Source organism: Canis aureus, chromosome X (genome assembly GCF_053574225.1).
Source record: "Canis aureus isolate CA01 chromosome X, VMU_Caureus_v.1.0, whole genome shotgun sequence".
NCBI classification, from domain to species: Eukaryota; Metazoa; Chordata; class Mammalia; order Carnivora; family Canidae; genus Canis; species Canis aureus.
Genome location: NC_135649.1, coordinates 111,168,435 through 111,187,519, shown reverse-complemented (window position 1 = coordinate 111,187,519; position 19,085 = coordinate 111,168,435). Strand labels below are relative to the sequence as shown.

The 19,085-nt window shown below is 38.7% G+C and overlaps 1 protein-coding gene across 13 annotated transcripts in view; it reads left to right on the top strand.

Annotated features, from left to right (window-relative positions):
• Window positions 1-19,085, top strand: part of REPS2 (RALBP1 associated Eps domain containing 2) — a 231,736-nt gene that overhangs the window by 188,973 nt on the left and 23,678 nt on the right. For all 13 annotated transcript variants that reach the window (XR_013375073.1, XM_077889682.1, XM_077889681.1 and 10 more), the window contains 3 exons: window positions 667-750; window positions 1,850-1,992; window positions 10,505-10,610. Coding sequence is in view for 12 of the 13 variants with exons in the window: in XM_077889682.1 (XP_077745808.1) it covers window positions 667-750; window positions 1,850-1,992; window positions 10,505-10,610 (333 nt within the window). In the remaining variant the exon portion in view is untranslated. The remainder of the gene's footprint in view (window positions 1-666; window positions 751-1,849; window positions 1,993-10,504; window positions 10,611-19,085) is intronic.

The following is a 19,085-nucleotide window of genomic DNA, read 5'->3' as shown; positions in this document are numbered from 1 at the left end:
ATAGCAGCTGAGTGTAGCAAGCCTCTTGGAGACCGGGAACAGCACATGGCATCTAGTCTCCCTGTACTCTTCTGCTTGACTCTTTGGCACCTGCTCAGTCTCAAAGGGCTTTGGAGGCAGTCCTCACCATTCTTTGTGCATTTGTCCATCGATTCCATACTACTTGGTAGCCTCAACCCTTCTGTTTACTCCTTCCATTAGACTCCCCCACTCCTGTGTTTTTTAAGGTAAAGAGTCATGTCTCTTAGAGTGTTTTTCTTAGGAATTTAACATTTTTAAAAATTTCAATTTTTTTATTATTATGGTTACTATTTTTGTTAGTGCTTGGGTTAAAATTTTAACAAATTTCCCAGCCTTTTTTTTTTTTCGATAAGCCTTATTTTTTTAGTTTGAGCTTGTAAAACATTAGTTTTTAGCAACACCTGTGTCTAGTTATGGACATTACTGCAACTCCTTTTCCTAATATTGAACAGTACTGGAAGGGGGCATGGGAGGGAATGGCAGGGTCTAGGGAAGATTTTCTCCGGGGTCCACAGACTTGACCACACTTGGCTGCATGTTGGTCTAAATCACTTACGCTTAGTGACATTTTCTAAGTGCTCTTCATTATATATTTAGGTGGTTATGTTTTTGCATTTTTATCTTCTGTATGATATTTTGCTACAGTCTGAACAAGTGTCTGAGGCTGAAATACACCCCCAGCTGAACAGAGCTCCCTCCCAGGTTGCTGAGAGTAGTCCAACGAAGAAGGTAAGGCCTGCGGGAAGGTGCCCCTGTGATGGCACTGTGAGCCCCTCCCCTGGGCTTCTTGTCTCTATTTGCAAATCTGTTTTGCTTTGGTGTCTGTGTCCTGACCTGAATGGTAATGATCCAGCTTTCCTATAATTTGGGCTCTTTGTGAAGATTAGGGTGCTGATGATTCTTGGGCCTGACCTTGATGTCACTGACCGTTTGTACTTCCCTCTTCAGCCTTTGAGCTAAATATGGTGGCTTTGCTTTTGGCAAGTTCAGGAGGTGTGGTGGGGAGGGCCTTTGGCAGAACCCTGCAGGTTGCTGAGTGTCTAGGAGCACCTCTGGTGGGGGCCGGGAAGTCTGCCTTCCTTTGTCTGTGTGCCATGGTCCCCTCTTGCATCCCGGCATCTTCACCTTAGCCCACTGGTGTCACTGAGTCCCAGATTACTTACTCAGAAGGCACCACTCACTTTTGCTCTCTGTTTACCTTCTTACCCTCTTCTGGCTGCACCCTGTTTTTCTAAGGCCCTCCTCTGATCAGAGCATGGGCCCTGGGCCTGGGAGCACAGGTGAGGAGGGGACTCCTAGGAAGCCAGCTGGCTGTCTCCTTCCAGAAGACATTGTGGCCCTTAAGCTTGACTTCATGTATGAATTGGGAGTGGAAGAATGAGGAGGTGACTGAGACTATCACAAACTTCAAAGCTTACAACATGTTCCCACAGGCCCCAAAGTGAGGCAAGAGTGAGCTTTGTCTTCAGTCAGAAAAAGCCTTGTGGTGTGAAATGCACATAGCATTTAAAAAAGGAAGGGAGTTCCCATTGGAATCTGATACCTGTGTCCTTTCAGGTGCAAAAAGCAATAATATGCTGCAAGCATGGAAAGAACAACAAAAAAAGAAAGGCTCCTGGAATCTGATGCCCGTGTGCCTCCTGTGTCATCCTCCCCTCCCCCCCTTGTGAAGTCATGAGTCAACCTTACATCCTCAGGTGTGGAGTTTGAACAGAGCACACACCTGACCTGAGGATGGGCATAGAAGGAACATGAGGACATTGGCAAGATGAAGGGAGCATTTCTGTTGTGAACTTCGGGGTTTTATTGTTTTGTATTTAATCTGCAGGACATACCACATTCTCAGCCTCCATCAAAGCCCATCCGAAGGAAGTTCCGACCTGAAAACTCAGCTACAGAAAGCCAAGAGCCTCCTAGCACTGTTGGGCCAGTGTCGGCAGCGAGCGGGAAGCCCCACGCAGCAGTCCAAAAGTATGTACGGCAGATCACGGGACTCAGACACCAGCTTTCCAGTTTTTGTATGTGTGTACCTGGAAATCTGTTTGCATTTATACTCATGGCCATAGAACGGTGTGATTTTTATGGTTGTAGTTTTGCCTTCTTGTCTCTGTGGTGGTACTCTTCCCGGGCACCCAGGAAGAGACCTATGCTCTAAAACCTAACCTGAGCCAAGGGCCAAGCAAGTACAAAGATGTGCTGTTGCAGTTTGCTTTGATTTCCCTCTCTTCCTTTCTCCTCCTCCTCTCCTTCCTGCCCTGCTTCCTTGTGCTGGTGCGCGTTTTCCTAGGAAGAAGACAGTGATACAAATGGCCCTTTTTCCTCTTTGCTTCTGGTGCTCCCCCAGGGCAAATGGCTAGCTTTGTGACCCTCAGACCCAATTTTAAGTACATGTGGCTTGTGATTTCTTTTTATTCCCCACGAAAAAAAATTTTTTTTCCCCACGAAAATTTTTATTGTCGATCATCTCAGCACAGATGGTCACATGTGGAGCCTCCAAAATAGCTATGTGACTGGCTGTAACAGTTATGTGAGGGGGGCACCCATGGACAAGGCTAGGAACTGAGAGAACAATGTTCCTGACAAACCAGTTTTCTACAGAGGGTTTTGTTTTAAGAAAACCTATCCCTTGCCTCAGTTTTTCTGTAGTGGAATTAAGCAGTGTTGAGAGCAGAAACCTGCTGCTGTGCATAACTTCATAAATGAACTTGCCTGGTCACTAACATAAATGCTCAACATACGCCCTGACACTGCTCTAGTGGCCTTGTAGATCCCAGGGGCTGCTGTGGTTTTCTCCTGCTTATACTGTTGTAGAGAAAGAAGCAACAGATTCTGTGGGCGCGACTTGCCTCTGAAGCCAAAACCCCATGATGAATCCATACAACACTCTTCAGATAATGTTTTTTGTGTCAGTTCTTCCAAATAGACAGTTCCCTAGCAGTATCAATGCATAAAGGAAATATATTTTGTCCTTAATGGCCACTGAGAGCTTTGACTGTCTTTCAGTCACTGTCAAGCCTAGGGGATGAATCCATGTCAGGGACAAGGATGGCTAAACTTGCTTCTATGTGCCATCTTGGCTTTCCACGGTGGTCTCTGCTTCACATCACTGTTAGTCAGGGATGGCTACAGCACCCTCTGTGCTGGATGGAGGGCAGCTGGCAGAGCTCATGCAGAGGTCTTTTTCTGTTCCTTTCCTTTATCTGTGTGTTTGTTTTTAAAATAGCTTTCATTTTTTGTAGATTTTATTTATTTTTTCATGAGCGACATAGAGAGAGGCAGAGACATAGGCAGAGGGGAGAGGCAATACAAGATTGGGGAGCCCAGTACAAGATTTGATCCCAGAACCCCGGGATCATGACCTGTGCTGAAGGTAGATGCTCAACCACTGAGCCACCCAGGTGCCCTTTAAACAGCTTTCTTCAGATGTAATTCACATAGCAATATAATTCACCTTTTACATGTGCAATTCAGTGGTTTTTAGTATTTCCACAAAGTTGTGCAACTGTTGTCACAAACTAATTTTAGAACATTTTCATTGCCCCCAAACGAAATTCTGTGGGTTAGCAATCACTTTCCATTCCTGTCCCATGTCCCAGGCAGCTAGTCATCTACTCTGTGTCTCTCTAGGTTCGCCTGTTGTGGCCATTTCATGTGAATGTAATCCTACAGCACACGGTCTTCTGTGGCTGGCCTTTTTTTTTTTTTTTTTTTTTTTTTTAGTTAGCATAATGTGTTCAAGGTTTATCCATGCTGTAGCCTGAGTCAGTACTTGATTCTTTTTTATTGCTAAATAATGTCTCATTGTATGGATATACCACATTTATTCATTCATTACTTGATGGACATTTTGGTTGTTTTCACTTTATTTTTTTTTTAATTTTTTTTTAATTTTTATTTATTTATGATAGTTACAGAGAGAGAGAGAGGCAGAGACACAGGCAGAGGGAGAAGCAGGCTCCATGCACCGGGAGCCCGATGTGGGACTCGATCCTGGGTCTCCAGGATCGCGCCCCGGGCCAAAGGCAGGCGCCAAACCGCTGCGCCACCCAGGGATCCCGGTTGTTTTCACTTTAAAGCTGTAAAGAATAATGCTGGCATACTATGTGTGTACACGTTTTAGTGTGGGCTTACATTTTCATTTGTCTTGAGTATGTACCTAGCAGTGGAATTGCTAGGTCATATGGTCACTCTATATTTAATATTTTGAGGACTTGCCAAACTGTTTTCCATGGTAGGTGCAGCATTTTACAGTCCTACCAGGAACATATGAGAGTTCTGGTTCCTCCTGGTATTTTTGGTCAACACTTGCTGCTATTTATTTATTTTTTAAAATTATTACAGCCATCCTAGTGGGTATGAAGGAGTATCTCATTATCTTTTTGATTTACATTTCCCTAATGGCTAATGATGTTGAGCATCTTTTCATGTGCTTATTGGCCATTTGTTTATCTTTGGAGAAATGTTTACTTGATCCTTTGCCCTTTTCTGCTTGGATTATTTATCTTTTTATGTTGAGTTAGGAATTCTTGACCTGTTCTGATTACACATCCCTTGCCAGATAAATGATTTACAAGTGTTTTCTCCCATTCTGTAGATGGTCATTTCACTTTCTTGATGGTGTCATTTGCAGCTCTAAAGTTTTAATATTGATGAAGTCCAGTTTATTTTGTTTTCTTTTGTTACTTGTGTCTTTAGTGTCATGGCTTGGAAACCACTGCCTAACTCAAGTTCATGAAGATTTTTTCCTGTGTTTGCGTCTATAGGTTTTATAGTTTTAGCTCTTACATCGAAACATGTGGTTAATTTTGAGTTCATGTTTGTGTATAGGGTAAGGAAAGGACCCAACTTCATTCTTTTGCATATAGATATCCAGTTGTCCCCACATCGTTTATTGATGGAGATATTTTCTTTTATTTGCCAGTTTAGTGACTGTCCCTCATTGTGATACTCTCTCACTAGTTAGGTGACCACATGGTGTCAGACTGAGAGACGCTAGTGATCACCAGGAACACAAGTAGTGCTGTAAATGGCAGGGATGTAAGCTTTGGGTTAGAGAATTTCATACAGCTTGTTATCATTCCCAGACTAGTTTATTTTGGAGTGATAAGGAGCAACTTAGAATTTATCATTTTCTTAAGCCCTGGAGAGAGAGACAGCCAGACACATGATGGTTAGTCTGTATAGTTCTTTCTCAACCAGGGTTCTGGGAAAGAATGAAACTCTGATGCCCTTAGACATCCATTGTCTGTAGGAACTTAACCTCTCTCCTATGCATCTAGAGTGGTATTTACTGTGTATTGTTTTGGGGGAAATTGACAAAAGAGTGACAAGTAATTTTCTTAACTGTCTAACAGAACACTGGTTAAGAAAGGCTAAAAAAAATAAACTAGTTGGAAAATGGTCATCAGGTCTTCGGGAAATGAACATCAGAACTGACCTATTGTAAGAAACAAATTCTTCTTCATATATCATCATTGTCTATTCCATTTAGGGCAAAGGAAAAATAAAATAATCTTTTCTAAGTGAGCTGCTGAGTCCAGATTATAACTAATAAACAACTCTTGGATTGTGTCATAATTACTGAGCTGCTTGTGAGGACAAAAGTGGTTTTTTAAAAAAGATTTTATTTATTTATTCATGAGAGATCCAGAGAGAGAGGCAGAGACATAAGCAGAGGGAGAAACAGGCTCCCTGGGAGGAGGCTGATGTGGGACTCGATTCTGGATCCTGGGATCACACCCTGAGCCAAAAGCAGACACTCAACCACTGAGCTGCCTAGGTGTCCCAAAAATGGTTTTTTTAAAAGAAATAATGTGGCTTACTTGTTTTTTTCCCTCATGTCTTGTACATCTTGTATAGATGGACCTTGGGAAAATAGAATGGTTTGAACAGTTTGGAGAGAGAGGGTGTTGTATAACAGTACTATGACTGAAGCTGTTCCAGCTTCCATGGTTTTTGCTCTTTTCTGTAAACTCTGGAAGTGTCCTGGACCACCCCAGAGCATGCCCAGCAGCCAGTGTGACAGTGTCTGCTTGCCTGCATGATGTTCTTAGTGTGCTTGGATTCTGTTTTCCTTCCTGCTGCATGCTTAATGGTACCAGATTGTCTGTAGGGTCAATGAGTGGCATTCCTAATAAAAACCTGCTATTTCCAAGTAGAGAAAAGGTAATACAAGTTCACTTCTTAGACGCTGTACTCATAATTCCGTGGGAGAAATTGCGGCTCAGGTTGAAGGCTAAGAAGATTTTTCTTATCTAGAGACCCCAGTTTACATTCTTTCAAATATTGGTTCAGCTGCTTGAATGAAACCCAATTAACAGGCACTCAGATAAAAATAGAAATTGACTTCTTTCTTGTGTAGAAGTCTAAGTTGGTGAGTGGTCCCAAAGTGTAGATTAGCTCTGTGCATGAACCCGGGTACTTTCCTGTATTCTTATTCTGGATCCCTGTGGGGGTTGCCTTTATCTTTATGGTTGAAGATGGCTCACTAACATGTTCACATTCTAGACCCCGGAGTGGGGATGGAACAAATGGAGAGAAAACAGGCTATTTTTAAGGGGATGCCTCAGAAGTGGCATCTCTGATTGCTTTGGCCCAAACTTAAGTCATATGGCCTTACCTACCTGCAAGAAAGACAGGGAAATGGAATTTCTAGTTAGAGGGCCATGTACCTCACTCAAACTGAGAATGCTAGGCTACTGCAAACAAGAAGGCACAAGAATAGGTTTTGGAGGACAGTCTGCCACTGTCCTTGAGTGGACAGTGCCTCATGGTGCTGCTGTTCTAAATTGATAGATAGCATGACACACAACAGAGCCAGACAAAACAAATGTCTACGTAAGTGTTACTCCTTCAGTTTCCTCCCTGGAAGCCAGGCTGGTTAGAGTACAGCCTGAAACAGTACAAATATTAGGAGAACCTGAAGAGACAGACTCCAGAAGCAACTCTTAAGAGGGTGAGGCAGGTTAAATGCTTTGGTGACCCCTTCAGAGGTATTCTGGGCTTGATCCTATCTTTGTGTTATTTAGGACTCCTTTGGTAGCAAATGATAAAAGGCAACTTGAGGTAGCAAAACCATACTCTTTATTATTTTTTAAAGATTGTATGTATTTATTTGACAGAGAGCAGGAGAATACAACAGGGGGAGGGGCAGAGGGAAAGGGAGAAGCAAGCAGACTTCCCACTGAGCAGAGAGCCAGGACTCTGGGATCATGACCTGGGCTGAAGGCAGAGCCACCCAGGTGCCCCAAAACTATACTCTGTATTATAAGGATATAGAGGTGACCCGGGGAAATCAGGGGCAGGAGTGGATTGGAAGAAAGGATTGCAAACCTTCTGGGGCTCATTCTGATGCCTCTCAGTTTTCTTAGGATGTTTTTGACATTTTTGTCTATGAAGACTTCTCAAGCACCTTCAACTGTAGAGATTACTGTGCTGGGCCCAGGCTGAACTGAATTATTAGCCATAACTCAAATCATTCGGAGGGAGAATCTGGTCAGCTCAGCAGGGGCCAGCATCCATTTCAGTGTCAAAAGAGAGGTGAACATGATGATGCCTGGGTGGCTCAGTGGTTGAGCATCTGCCTTCGGCTCAGAGCGTGATCCTGGAGTCCTGGGATTGAGTCCTGCATCGGGCTCCCTGCATGGAGCCTGTTTCTCCCTTTGCCTGTGTCTCTGCCTCTCTCTCTGTGTCTCTCATGAATAAATAAATAAAATCTTTATAAAAAACAAAATTATTTTAGACATTCTAATTCTTCTTTCCACATAAATTTTGGAATAATTTTGTCTTGATCTACAAAAAAAATCTTACTGAGATTTCGATACAAATTTTGTTAAACCTTTGGGGTACCTGGGTGGCTCAGTTGGTTAAACGTCTACTTCCCCCTCACCCCTGACCCTGCTCATGCTTTCTTTCTCAAATCAATCAATCAATCAATCAATCAATCTTTAAAAAATTAGAAAAAAAGGAATTGTGTTATCTGAGGAGAATGGACTTTTTTTTTTATTATGTTGAGTCATCCAATCCATGAACATGATGAATATTTCTCTATTTATTTTGATCCTATTTTTTCATTAGTGTTGTATAGTTTTCAGCATGTAAGTCTTGTAGTTGTTTTGATATATCTAAGAATTTTGGTTTGAAGCTTTGTAAATATTGTATTTTAATTTTTCTGTAAGTATTCAATGTTAGTATATCAAAATTTTATTGATTTAAAAAATTATCTATTGTTTTTTTGAGAATTGGGGGAGAGAGAGAGAGAGAGAGAGAGAGAGAGAAAGAGAAGAGCAGAGGGAGAGGGACAATCAGACTCTACGCTGAGTGCAGAGCCCAACGTGGGGCTCAGTGCCACAACTCGGAGATCATGACCTGAGCCGAAATCAAGAGTCAGACATTTAACTGATTGAGCCATTCAGGCACCCCCATTCTATTGATTTTTGTACGTTAATCTTCTCTCCTCCACACTCACTTCTATTCTAATTGAAGTCATTTATTAGTTCTGAGAATTTTTTTATAGATTCCTTGGAACTTTCTATATAGGCTATTATGTCATCTGCAGATAGGGACAATTTCATTCTTTCTAATTTGTGTGCCTTTAATTTCCTTTTCTTGCATTATTGTGGTGGCTAGGACTTCTAGCACTGTATTGAAAATAGTAATGAAAGTAGAAATCCTTGCTTTGTTCCTCATCTCAGGGGGAAAGCATTTAGTTTTTATTATGTATGTATGTATGATGTCAGCTGTAGTTTTTTTTGTAGACATTCTTCATCAGCTTGAACCAGTTGACCTCTATTCATAGTTTTCTGAGAGTTTTTATCATGAATGGGTATTGAGTTTTATCAGGTGATTTTTCTTTATCAGTTGATACAGTCATGTGATTTTGTTCTTTCACCTGTTAGGTTGGTAGATTATATTTATTGACTTTTGAATATTGAATCAGCCTTGCATCTCTGGAATAAAGCTCTCTTGGTCATGGTGTATAGTTTTTAATACACTGCTAAATTCTATTTGCTAATATTTTGTTAAAGAAATTCCATGTAAAAAAAAAATTCCATGTATCTCCAGGAGAGGTGTTGTGTCTAATTTAGGTCTTGCTAGGCTGCCCATTTCCAAGTTATTTGGTTGGAAAGAGCAGGATTTGGATGGGGAAAGACTTTTTACTGTCTGCCTTTGTTGGCATTTATGGATTGCTGATTTCTCCACTATGTAGTCTGGGATATATGAAGCAAGAAAGAAAACTTGGGGAATTCACTGTTGTGTGTTTCCCTGGGTGCTGAGTTCCTTGACTAATTTGCTTCTTCACTTTTTGGAGTAATCTTATGTTTGTTTTATATATTATATCTAGGACTTTAGCTGTATTTGGTGGGGTAGAGAGAAGTATGTCTACTTCACATTGTCCTGAAACTGGAAATCCAATCTTTATCTTTCTAAAAGTAGATTTTAAAGCCTCTTTCTTGCCTATTTATGGATGAAAAAATTAATTTTTCAATTTGTTGGAGAAGGGAGTATGCCTTCTGCAGATTAGCAGAGTGGGTAGCATAGTGTATATACTCAGTGAATATTAATCAGATCTCCACAATGGTCACTATGCATTCTGGTTAAGTTGCTCTGGCGTAGAACCTACCTCTCACAGATTGTAAATATGTCTATTTTCCAAGGGGAACTTAAATTGGCCTTTCGCTCTGAGAATTCGGTATTTTTTGCTGTGGGATATAAGGTTGTAGGTTATACAATCATGTTGATTTATCATCCCAACTGTAGACAGCTTCGAGGGAAAAAGAGGGTTCTAAGATAATTAGGGCCAGACAAGCAGTATAAGCAGAGGATGTAATGGGCAAAGTGAAACATATGGTCACTCTAGTTATACCTGTTCTGTGAATTTAATACTGACTTAATTTAGGAATAGTGGTATTAAAACATTTTCTCAAGTGCCACAGATGTATGCTGGTATATGCACTTGCGTGAGCATACTCACATACATACACACACTCAAGCATTCATACCTAATAATAAAGAGATGAAGGAGAGTTATATAGGCTGGCTAAGTTAATGTAGGATTTTTCCTAAAGAGAATGTTCTTCTATTCATTTCCTTCAGACTTGTCCACAGAGGCCACCTGCAGGTCTTTTAAATGCCATTAATGCTTACACAAAAAGGGCATTCTAGTTAACGTGGTTTGTGAGGAAGAAATGCTTATTAAAATGTCTTGGAATAAATGGAATGCAAAGTTTGAAAAGGTCCAATTCACAGCTTTTCTTCAAGTTATAAAATGGGAATTACTTCAGGTGTAAATAATTCATCCCGACAAATTTGTTTTGTTTGGTGTGTGCCTGCTTGCCTGCCTGCGAATCGATGATTTTATTTTTGGAGCCCTGTGACATTAGCCCCTTGTTAGTTGAGCACTTCTCGTGAATTAGAGTGTTCTGACCCACAAGGATCTGGACCTCTGAGTTCTGTTTCCCTGAACTGTTTGTACTTTTTTTAGACAGTCTTCCAAACAGAAGAAGGCTATTCAAACTGCTATCCGCAAAAATAAAGAGGCAAATGCAGTGCTGGCCCGGCTGAACAGTGAACTCCAGCAGCAGCTCAAGGTAAGGAGCTTCCTGAAATCGGATTACTAGGCTTTTCATCTGGTGCTTTTGTTTTGACCATTGGCCGAGCACCTGGTTCCATTCCAGTTGGTAAGACTTGCATCTTTGTTCTCAAAGGTCTTTTGGAAGACAGAATTGCTGCACTTAGGTTTCATGGGTTGGTTCTTGTATGTTTACTGGAAGACTAGTAACTTGACTATGCAGGCTACATATTGTATATTAGTTAGTAGGACAGAGAACCTCTTACAAAGGCTGTCAGAAGCATTCTTCATTGTCATAAGCTTCTGAATTAAACCCTCGATTGTGTAGATCCTCCCTGAATGATGCTATACTTATTTAGATGGAAGAGGGTAGCCCTGACACAAAGGCCCAACCTCTCCTGTGGACAAATGGTTCCCTATCACTTTCTCAAGAACATCACCCCTGCCTTTTTCTCTTCACTGTTAATCTCCCCCGGATTAGTTTTCGAGGACTGCCATTAACAGTCCATTAACAAGCCACAATCTTGGTGGCTTGAAGGTAACAGAAATCACTTCTCACGACTCTGGAGGCTAGAAGTCTGAAATCAGTGTCAGCAGAGCCATCCCCTCTCTCTGAAGGCTTTTGGGGAGAATCCTTCCGTCTTTCTTCCCAGCTTCTGGTAGTTGCTGGCAATCCTGGGCATTCCTTGGCTTCCAGATGTATCGTTCCAGTATCTGTCTCACTGTCACATGATGTTTTCTCTGGATCTCTGTCTGTATCCAAATTCCTCTTCTTATTATGTCTTCTTCTTATAGGGACACCAGTTATTGAATTAAGGCCTGCCCTAATTTAGCAGAACCTCATTTTAATTACATCTCCAAAGATCCTATTTCTGTATGAGGTAACATTTACAGGTACTGGGGGTTAGGGCTTAAGCATATCATTTTGGGGGATACAGTTCTACCCACTGCATCCCCTGATTGTCTACTGCATCACTCCCATCCACATAAACATGCTCCAGTATTGTCCATTACCTTGACCTCCCATCCTTTTTTTTAATAATAAATTTATTTTTTATTGGTGTTCAATTTGCCAACATACAGAATAACACCCAGTGCTCATCCCATCAAGTGCCTCCCTCAGTGCCCGTCACCCATTCACCCCCACCCCCTGCCCTCCTCCCCTTCCACCACCCCTAGTTCATTTTCCAGAGTTATGACCTCCCATCCTTGTTCAGCTGTAGCCCCCTGTCTCTGCTCTCCTTCCCAGCTAGGTGTCCTAGCAGTTGCTTTTCATTTACTCTCCATCCTCACCAATCGCTTTTTTTTCTCTCCACTTCAGTGTGGCATCACTCTCCTCCATTCACATCCCTCCTATAACCAAATCCAAAGGGCCTCTTTCAATGTTATTTGAATTTTCAGAAGAATTCTATACAATTGACTGTTGCCTCCTCTGAAGTTGCCTTTCTCACTGGCTTTTGGGCTATTATACTATTTTCATGTTCCTTCTCCCTCCTTCCCTCCCTCCCTGGTGCTTCTTCTTTAGCATTCTCTGCTATTTCTTCCTTCTTTGATTTTTCTTTTATTACTCCCCCTTTGTCCTGATATTTTATTACCAACATTTTCAAGTATACAAGAAAGGTGAAAGAATCCTATGGTAAATACTTTTATAGCCACCTCTTTTAACATTTTACTGTATTTGTTTTATCACATATCTATCCCTCTGTTCATCAGTTATTTTTAACATTTTTAAGTAAATTGCAGACATTTATATGCATCCCCTAAACATTACAACATGCAGATCATTAACGAGAGTTGAATATTTTTACAGGTTTTTCTGATGATATAAGTTTTATATACAATGAATGCACGAATCTTAAATGTGCCATTTGCTGAGTTTTTACAAATGCATATACTTATGGGAGCCAAAGCCCTATCGTGACATAGAACATTACCATCACCCTAGGAGGCTCCCTCATGCTCCTTCCCTGTCAATTCCTGCCCCACGCACACAGAGGCAACTACTGTTCTTACTTTGTTATGCCATAGTGTTGTTTATTCTGTAACTTTATGTAAATGGTGTTCTCTAATATGTACTTTTGTGTAAAGCTTAGTATTACATGTTTCAGATTCATTGATACTGCATGTGTCAGTAATCCCTTCCTTTTTACTGCTAGATAGTATTCCATTGAGTGATTATGCCACAATTTTATCAGTTCTTCTTCTTTTTTTTTTTATCAGTTCTTTTAATGGACACCTCAGCTGTTGCCAGTTTTTGGCTATTTTGAAGAAAACTACATTCTTGAATAAGTCTTTGTGTGGAGATATGTTCTCATGTCTCTTGGGGAAATACCTAAGATTGGGGTTAGTGGCAAATGTATGTGATTAGTTTTATTAGAAACTGCTAGTGCTTTTCCCAAAGCGGTTGTAGGCATTTTGTGCTCCTCCCACCAGAGCACGAGAATTCCTGTTGTTCCACATCTTTGCCGACATTTGGTGGTGATCTTTTAATTTTAGTTGATCCTGTGGTGATTTAGTTTTTATTTTGTATCTCCTTGATGCTTAATTTTGCTGAGAATTTTTTATTGCAATTCTTTACCTTCCATATATTTTATGAAGTGTCTGTTCAAAATATTTGGCCATTTTAAACATTGTTTTTAGTCTTTTTTGTGGCATTTTAAGTTAGATGCTTTTTATATTATCTTGGTTACTAGGCCTTTGTCAGATACCTGTTTTATAAATGTTTTCTTTCATTCTTTCATTTTCTTAACTGTATCTTTTCATGAACATTTTTAATTTTTAATTTTTAATTTTTATAAAGTCTGATTTTTCCCCTCTATGGTTCTTATTTTCTTCCTATATAAAGAAATTGCCTACATCTAAGTTATGAAGATAGTCTCCTATGTTTTCTCTTAAAGGCTTTATTATTTTAGCTTTTGCATTTAGGTCTAAAGATGCTTTTTAAAACCACTTTTTTTTTTTAAAACCACTTTATTGAGGTATGACTGATACACAAAAAACTATGCATATTTAATATATGCAATGTGATATATACAGTTTGGAGGTAATTATATGTCCATGGACCCATCACCACAATTTATGCCATAAAACTATTCATCACCTCTACAAGTTTCCTTCCCCCTCTTTATTTATTATCATCATTATTATTTTGTATATGTGACAAGAACACTTAAGATCTACCCACTTAACAAATTGTTAATTATACACCACACTATAATTAATTGTAGGCACTATGCTGTATAGTAGATCTTTAGGCCTTACTCATTCTGGATAACTAAAACTTTGTACCCTTTGAGTAGTACTTCCCCATTTCCCCCAGCCCTGAACAACTACCATTCTATACTCTCCTTCTATGAGTTTCACTCTTGTAGATTCCTCATGAGTGGTATCACTTAGTATTAGTCTTTCTGTGTCTGGCTTATTTCCCTTAGCATAATATCCTCCAAGTTTTATCTATGTTGTTGCAAATGGCTGAATTTCTTTATTTTTTCTTAAAAAAATTAAGGCTGAATAATATTCCACGGTATGTATATACATTTTCTTTATCCATTTGTCCATTGGTAGGCATTAAAGGTTCCTTCCATGTCTTGGATATTGTGAATAATGCTGCAGTGAACATGAGAGTACAGATATCTCTTTGAGATACTGATTTTTTTTTTGAGATACTGATTTTAATTCCTTTGGATATATATACCCAGAAGCTGGGTTGTATTAGGTAGTTCTATTTTTTTCAGCTTTATTGAGATATAATTGACATATAACAGTATGTATAGGTATACAACACATTTATTTGATACATTTACATATTGCAATAAGATTGTCATAGTATTGTTAATTAATACCTTTATCACCTCACAAAATTACCAATTCTTTTATGTCGTTAGAACATTTAAGATTGATTGTCTTGGCAACTTTCAATTATGTAATACGTATTGTTTACTATAGGCATCATGTTGTATATTAGATCCCTAGAAATTACTCATCTTAGAACTGGAGGTTTGGACCCTTGGTTAACATCTCTCTGTTTCCCCCCAGCCCCTGGCAACTGCCGTTCTACTTTCTGTTTCTATGAATTTGGCTTTTTTTACGTTCCACACACAGGTGGTATCATGCAGTATTTGCGTTTCTCTGTGTGACTTATTTCCCTTGGCATAGTGCCTGCAAGGTCCATCCATGTCACAAATGATAGAATTTCTTCTTTCTTATGGCCGAATAGTACTCCATTCTATGTATGTACTACATCCTTATCCATTCATCTGTAGACAGATACTAATGTTTTCATATCTTGGCTATTGTAAATAATGCTGCAGTGAACATGAGAGTACAGATATTCCTTTGAGACTCTGATTATTTTCTTTGAATACCCAGAAGTGGGATTGCTGGATCATATGATAGTTTTTTTTTTTTTTAAATATTGAGAAGCCTCCATACTGTTTTGCATGGTGGCTGCACCAACTTCTATTCCTACTAGCAGTATACAAGGATTCTCTTATCTCCACATTTTTGGCAACACTTATTTCTTACTTTTTTGATAATAGCCATTCTAACAGGTGTGAGGTGATACCTCATTGCAGTTTTTTTTTTTATTTTTTAAGTAAGCTTCCACCCAATGTGGGGCTTGAACTCACAACCCTGAGATCAAGAGTTATCTGCTCTATCAACTGAGCCAGCCAGATACCTCTCATTATGGTTTTGATTATATGTCCTTGGTGATTACTGATGTTGGGCATCTTTTTACCTGCCTGTTGGTCATTTGTTTTGGTATGTTGTGTTTCCATTTTCATTTGTTTCAAGATAGTTTTTGATTCCTTCTTTGACCTGTTGGTTATTCAGGAGTGTGTTAATTTCTATATATTTGTGAATTTTTCAGCTTTCTTCCTATTAGTTGAGTTCTACTTTCATTAGCACTGTGGTCAGAGAAGATACTTGGTATAATGTCAGTCTTTTTAAGTTTTCTAGGATTTGTTTTGTGACTTATTGTGATATATATCCTGGAGAGTGTTCTATGTGCACTTGAGAATATGTATTCTGTAGCCCTGGATGGAATGTTCTTGATGTCTCTTAGGTCCATTTGGTCCAAAGTATAGCTTGCCTTACTGATTTTCTGTCTAGATGATATATGCATTGATTTCTTCCTTCATATCTGTTATTAATATATATGTAGCTGCTCTGATGTTAGGTACATACATATTTATAACTATTATATTTTCTTGATGAGTTAACCATTTTAACATTATATAATGACCTTATTTGTCTCTTGTTACAGTTTTTGGCTGAAAGTCTATTTTTTTCTGATTTAAATATAGCTCTCCTGCTCTCTTGGTTTTCATTTGCATGAATTACTTTTTTCATCCCTTCATTTTGAGCCTTGTGTGTGACTGTAAAGCTGAAGTGAGCCTCTTGTAGACAACCTGTAGTTGGGTCTTGTTTTTAGCTACTTTATGCCTTTTGGTTGGAGAACTTAATTCATTTACATTTAAAGTAATTATTGATAGGTAAGGACTTACTAATGCCATCTTAATTTGTTTTCTCACTATTTTGTAGTTCTTTTGTTTCTTTCTTCCTTGCTTATTGCTTTCCTTTGTGCATTGATGATTTTCTGGAGGTTTGGACCCTTGCTCAGTAGTATGCTCTGATTGTCTTCCCTTTCTTTTGTGAATTTACTGTAAGTTTTTGCTTTGCGGTTACTGTGAGGCTCGTATAAAACATACCTATAACAGTCTGTTTTATGCTAATAACAACTTAACTTTGATTGCATATAAAAACTCTAACCTTTTAGTCCCCCCCATTTTTGTTTTTGCTGTCACAGTTTACCTCTTTTTATATTGTATATCCATTAGCAAATTATTGTAGCTGTAGCATTTTTTGTTAAAATAATATTTATTGCCTTAATTATATTAATTCCTGTTAAAAGTTACTATCTCACTTTATTTCCTCAAGGTATTAATTGGATGCTAGTCGCTCTAGTGTTGTGCCTATTAATGTTTTATGTTAGTGATTTTTACGATTCTAAATCATAGAATTTCAGAGCTTTAAGGGAGCTGGGAAACCCTCTGACAGATGGGCATAGCAAGGCCCTTGAAATTTGTTGTGACTGGCCCATGGTCCTTTAGCTACCATGTGACAGAGCAGAGAGCAGAGGAGTAGTAATACCAAGTATACAGCACTTTGGCACTCTGATTCCCCATATGATACTGATTTGCCTTTTATTTTATTTTATTATTGAAGTATAGTTGATGTACAATGCTGCATTGGTTTCAGGTGTATTACATAGTGCTTCTACAATTTTGTATATTACTCAGCATTCACTACCACAAGCGTAGTCACCATACAGTGTTATTATAATATTATTGACTATATTCCCTATGCTGTACTTTTCATCTCCATGACTTATTTTATAAGTGGAATTTCATACTTTTTGATCTGTTTCACCTATTTTACCCATCCTTCCACTCACCTCCTCTCTGGCATCCACTAGTTTGTTCTATGTATTTAAGAGTCTATTTTTTTTGTTCTTCATTTGTTTTATTTTTTCCACGTATAAGTGGAATCATATGGTATCTGTCATTCTCTGTCTGATGGATTTCACTTAGCATTGTACCCTCTAGATCCATCCATGTTGTTGCAAATGGCAGAATGTCATTCTTTTTCTATGGCTGAGTAATAATTCAGTGTGTGTGTGTGGGGGCATGTGTATCACATTTTAAAAATCCATTTGTCTATTGATGGACACTTGGGTTGCTTCTCTATCTTGGCTGTTGTAAATAATGCTGCAGTAAACATAGGGGTGCATATATCTTTTCTAATTAATGTTTTTTATTTTCTCTGGATAAATACTGAATATTGGAATTACTGGATTGTATGGTAGTTCTATTTTTCACATTTTTAAAGAATGTTATTTATTTATTTGACAGAGAGTATATAAGCAGTGGGAGCAAGAAGAGGGAGGAGCAGGCTCCCCACTGAGCAGGAATCCCAATGTGGAGCTTGATCCCAGGACCCTGGGATCATTACCTGAGTTGAAAGCAGATAAATGCTCAACCAACTGAGCCACCCAGGTGCCCCATTTTTTTTTTTTTACATTTTTTGAGGAACCATCATACTGTTTTCCTCAGTGGCTGTACCAATTTACATTCCCACTAATAGTGCATGAGAGTTCCTTTTTCCTCATATCCTCACCAACACTTGTTATTTCTTATCTTTCTTATTCTAGCCATTTTGACAGGTTGTAAGATGATATCACATTGTGCTATTGACTTGCCTTTCTTCAGTAACTAGTGATGTTGAACATCTTTTTTATGTGTCTGGTTGTCATTTGAATGTCTTCTGTGGAAAAATGTCTGTTTAGGTCCTCTACCCATTTTTTTAAATTGGATTGGGTTTTGTTTTGTTTTGGTGTTGAGTTGTATAAGTTCTTTATATATTTTGAATATTAATTCATTAGATAAATCACTTGCAAGTATCTTGTTCAGTTGCCTTTTTGTTGATAGTTTTCTTTGCTGTGCAAAAGCTTTTTGTTTTGGTATAGTTCTATTAGTCTATTTTTGTTTTTGTTTCCTTTGCCTGAGGAGACAGGCAACATTATCCATAAATGTTGCTAAGGTTGATATCCAAGAGATCACTGCCTGTGTTTTCTTTTAGGAGTTTTATGGTTTCAGGTCTCACATTTAGTTGTAATTCACTTTGAATTTATTTTTGTGTATAGTGTAAGAAAGTGGTCCAATTTCATTCTTTTGCATATAGCTGTCCAGTTTCCCCAACACTATTTATTGAAGAGACTGTCTTTTTCCCATTGGATATTCTTGCCTCCTTTGTCATAAATTAATTGACCCTATAAGTGTGGGTTTATTTCTGGGTTCTCTCTTCTGTTCTGTTGATCTGTGTCTGTTTTTGTGCCAGTACCATACTGTTTTGGTTACTATAGTTTTGTAGTATATCTTGAAATCTGGGGTTGTGATACCTCCAGCTTTGTTCTTCTTTCTCAAGTTTGCTTTGGCTATTCGAGGGCTTTTGTTCCATGCAAAATTTAGGATTATTTGTTTTTAGTTCTGTGAAAAATGCTGTTGGTATTTTGATAGGGATTGCATCAAATCTGTAGATTGCTTTGAGTAGTATGGACATTTTAACAATATTTGTTCCCCCCAATCCATGACCATGGAATATCTTTCCATTTGTTTTTGTCATCTTTAATTTATTTTATTAGTCTTATAGTTTTCAGTCTATAGGTCTTTCACCTCCTTGGTTAATTTTATTCTTAGGTATTTTATTTCTGATGCAAATGTCAATGAGATTGTTTTCTTAATTTTTCTTTCTGCTACTTCATTATTAGTATTTAGAAATGCAGGAGACTTCTATATATTAATTTTATATTCTGTTACTTCACTGAATTCATTTATTCTAATATTTTTTTGGTGCTGTCTTTAGGGTCTTCTATGTGTAATATCCTCATCTGCAAATAGTGGCAATTCTACTTCATTTTTACGAGTTTATTTAT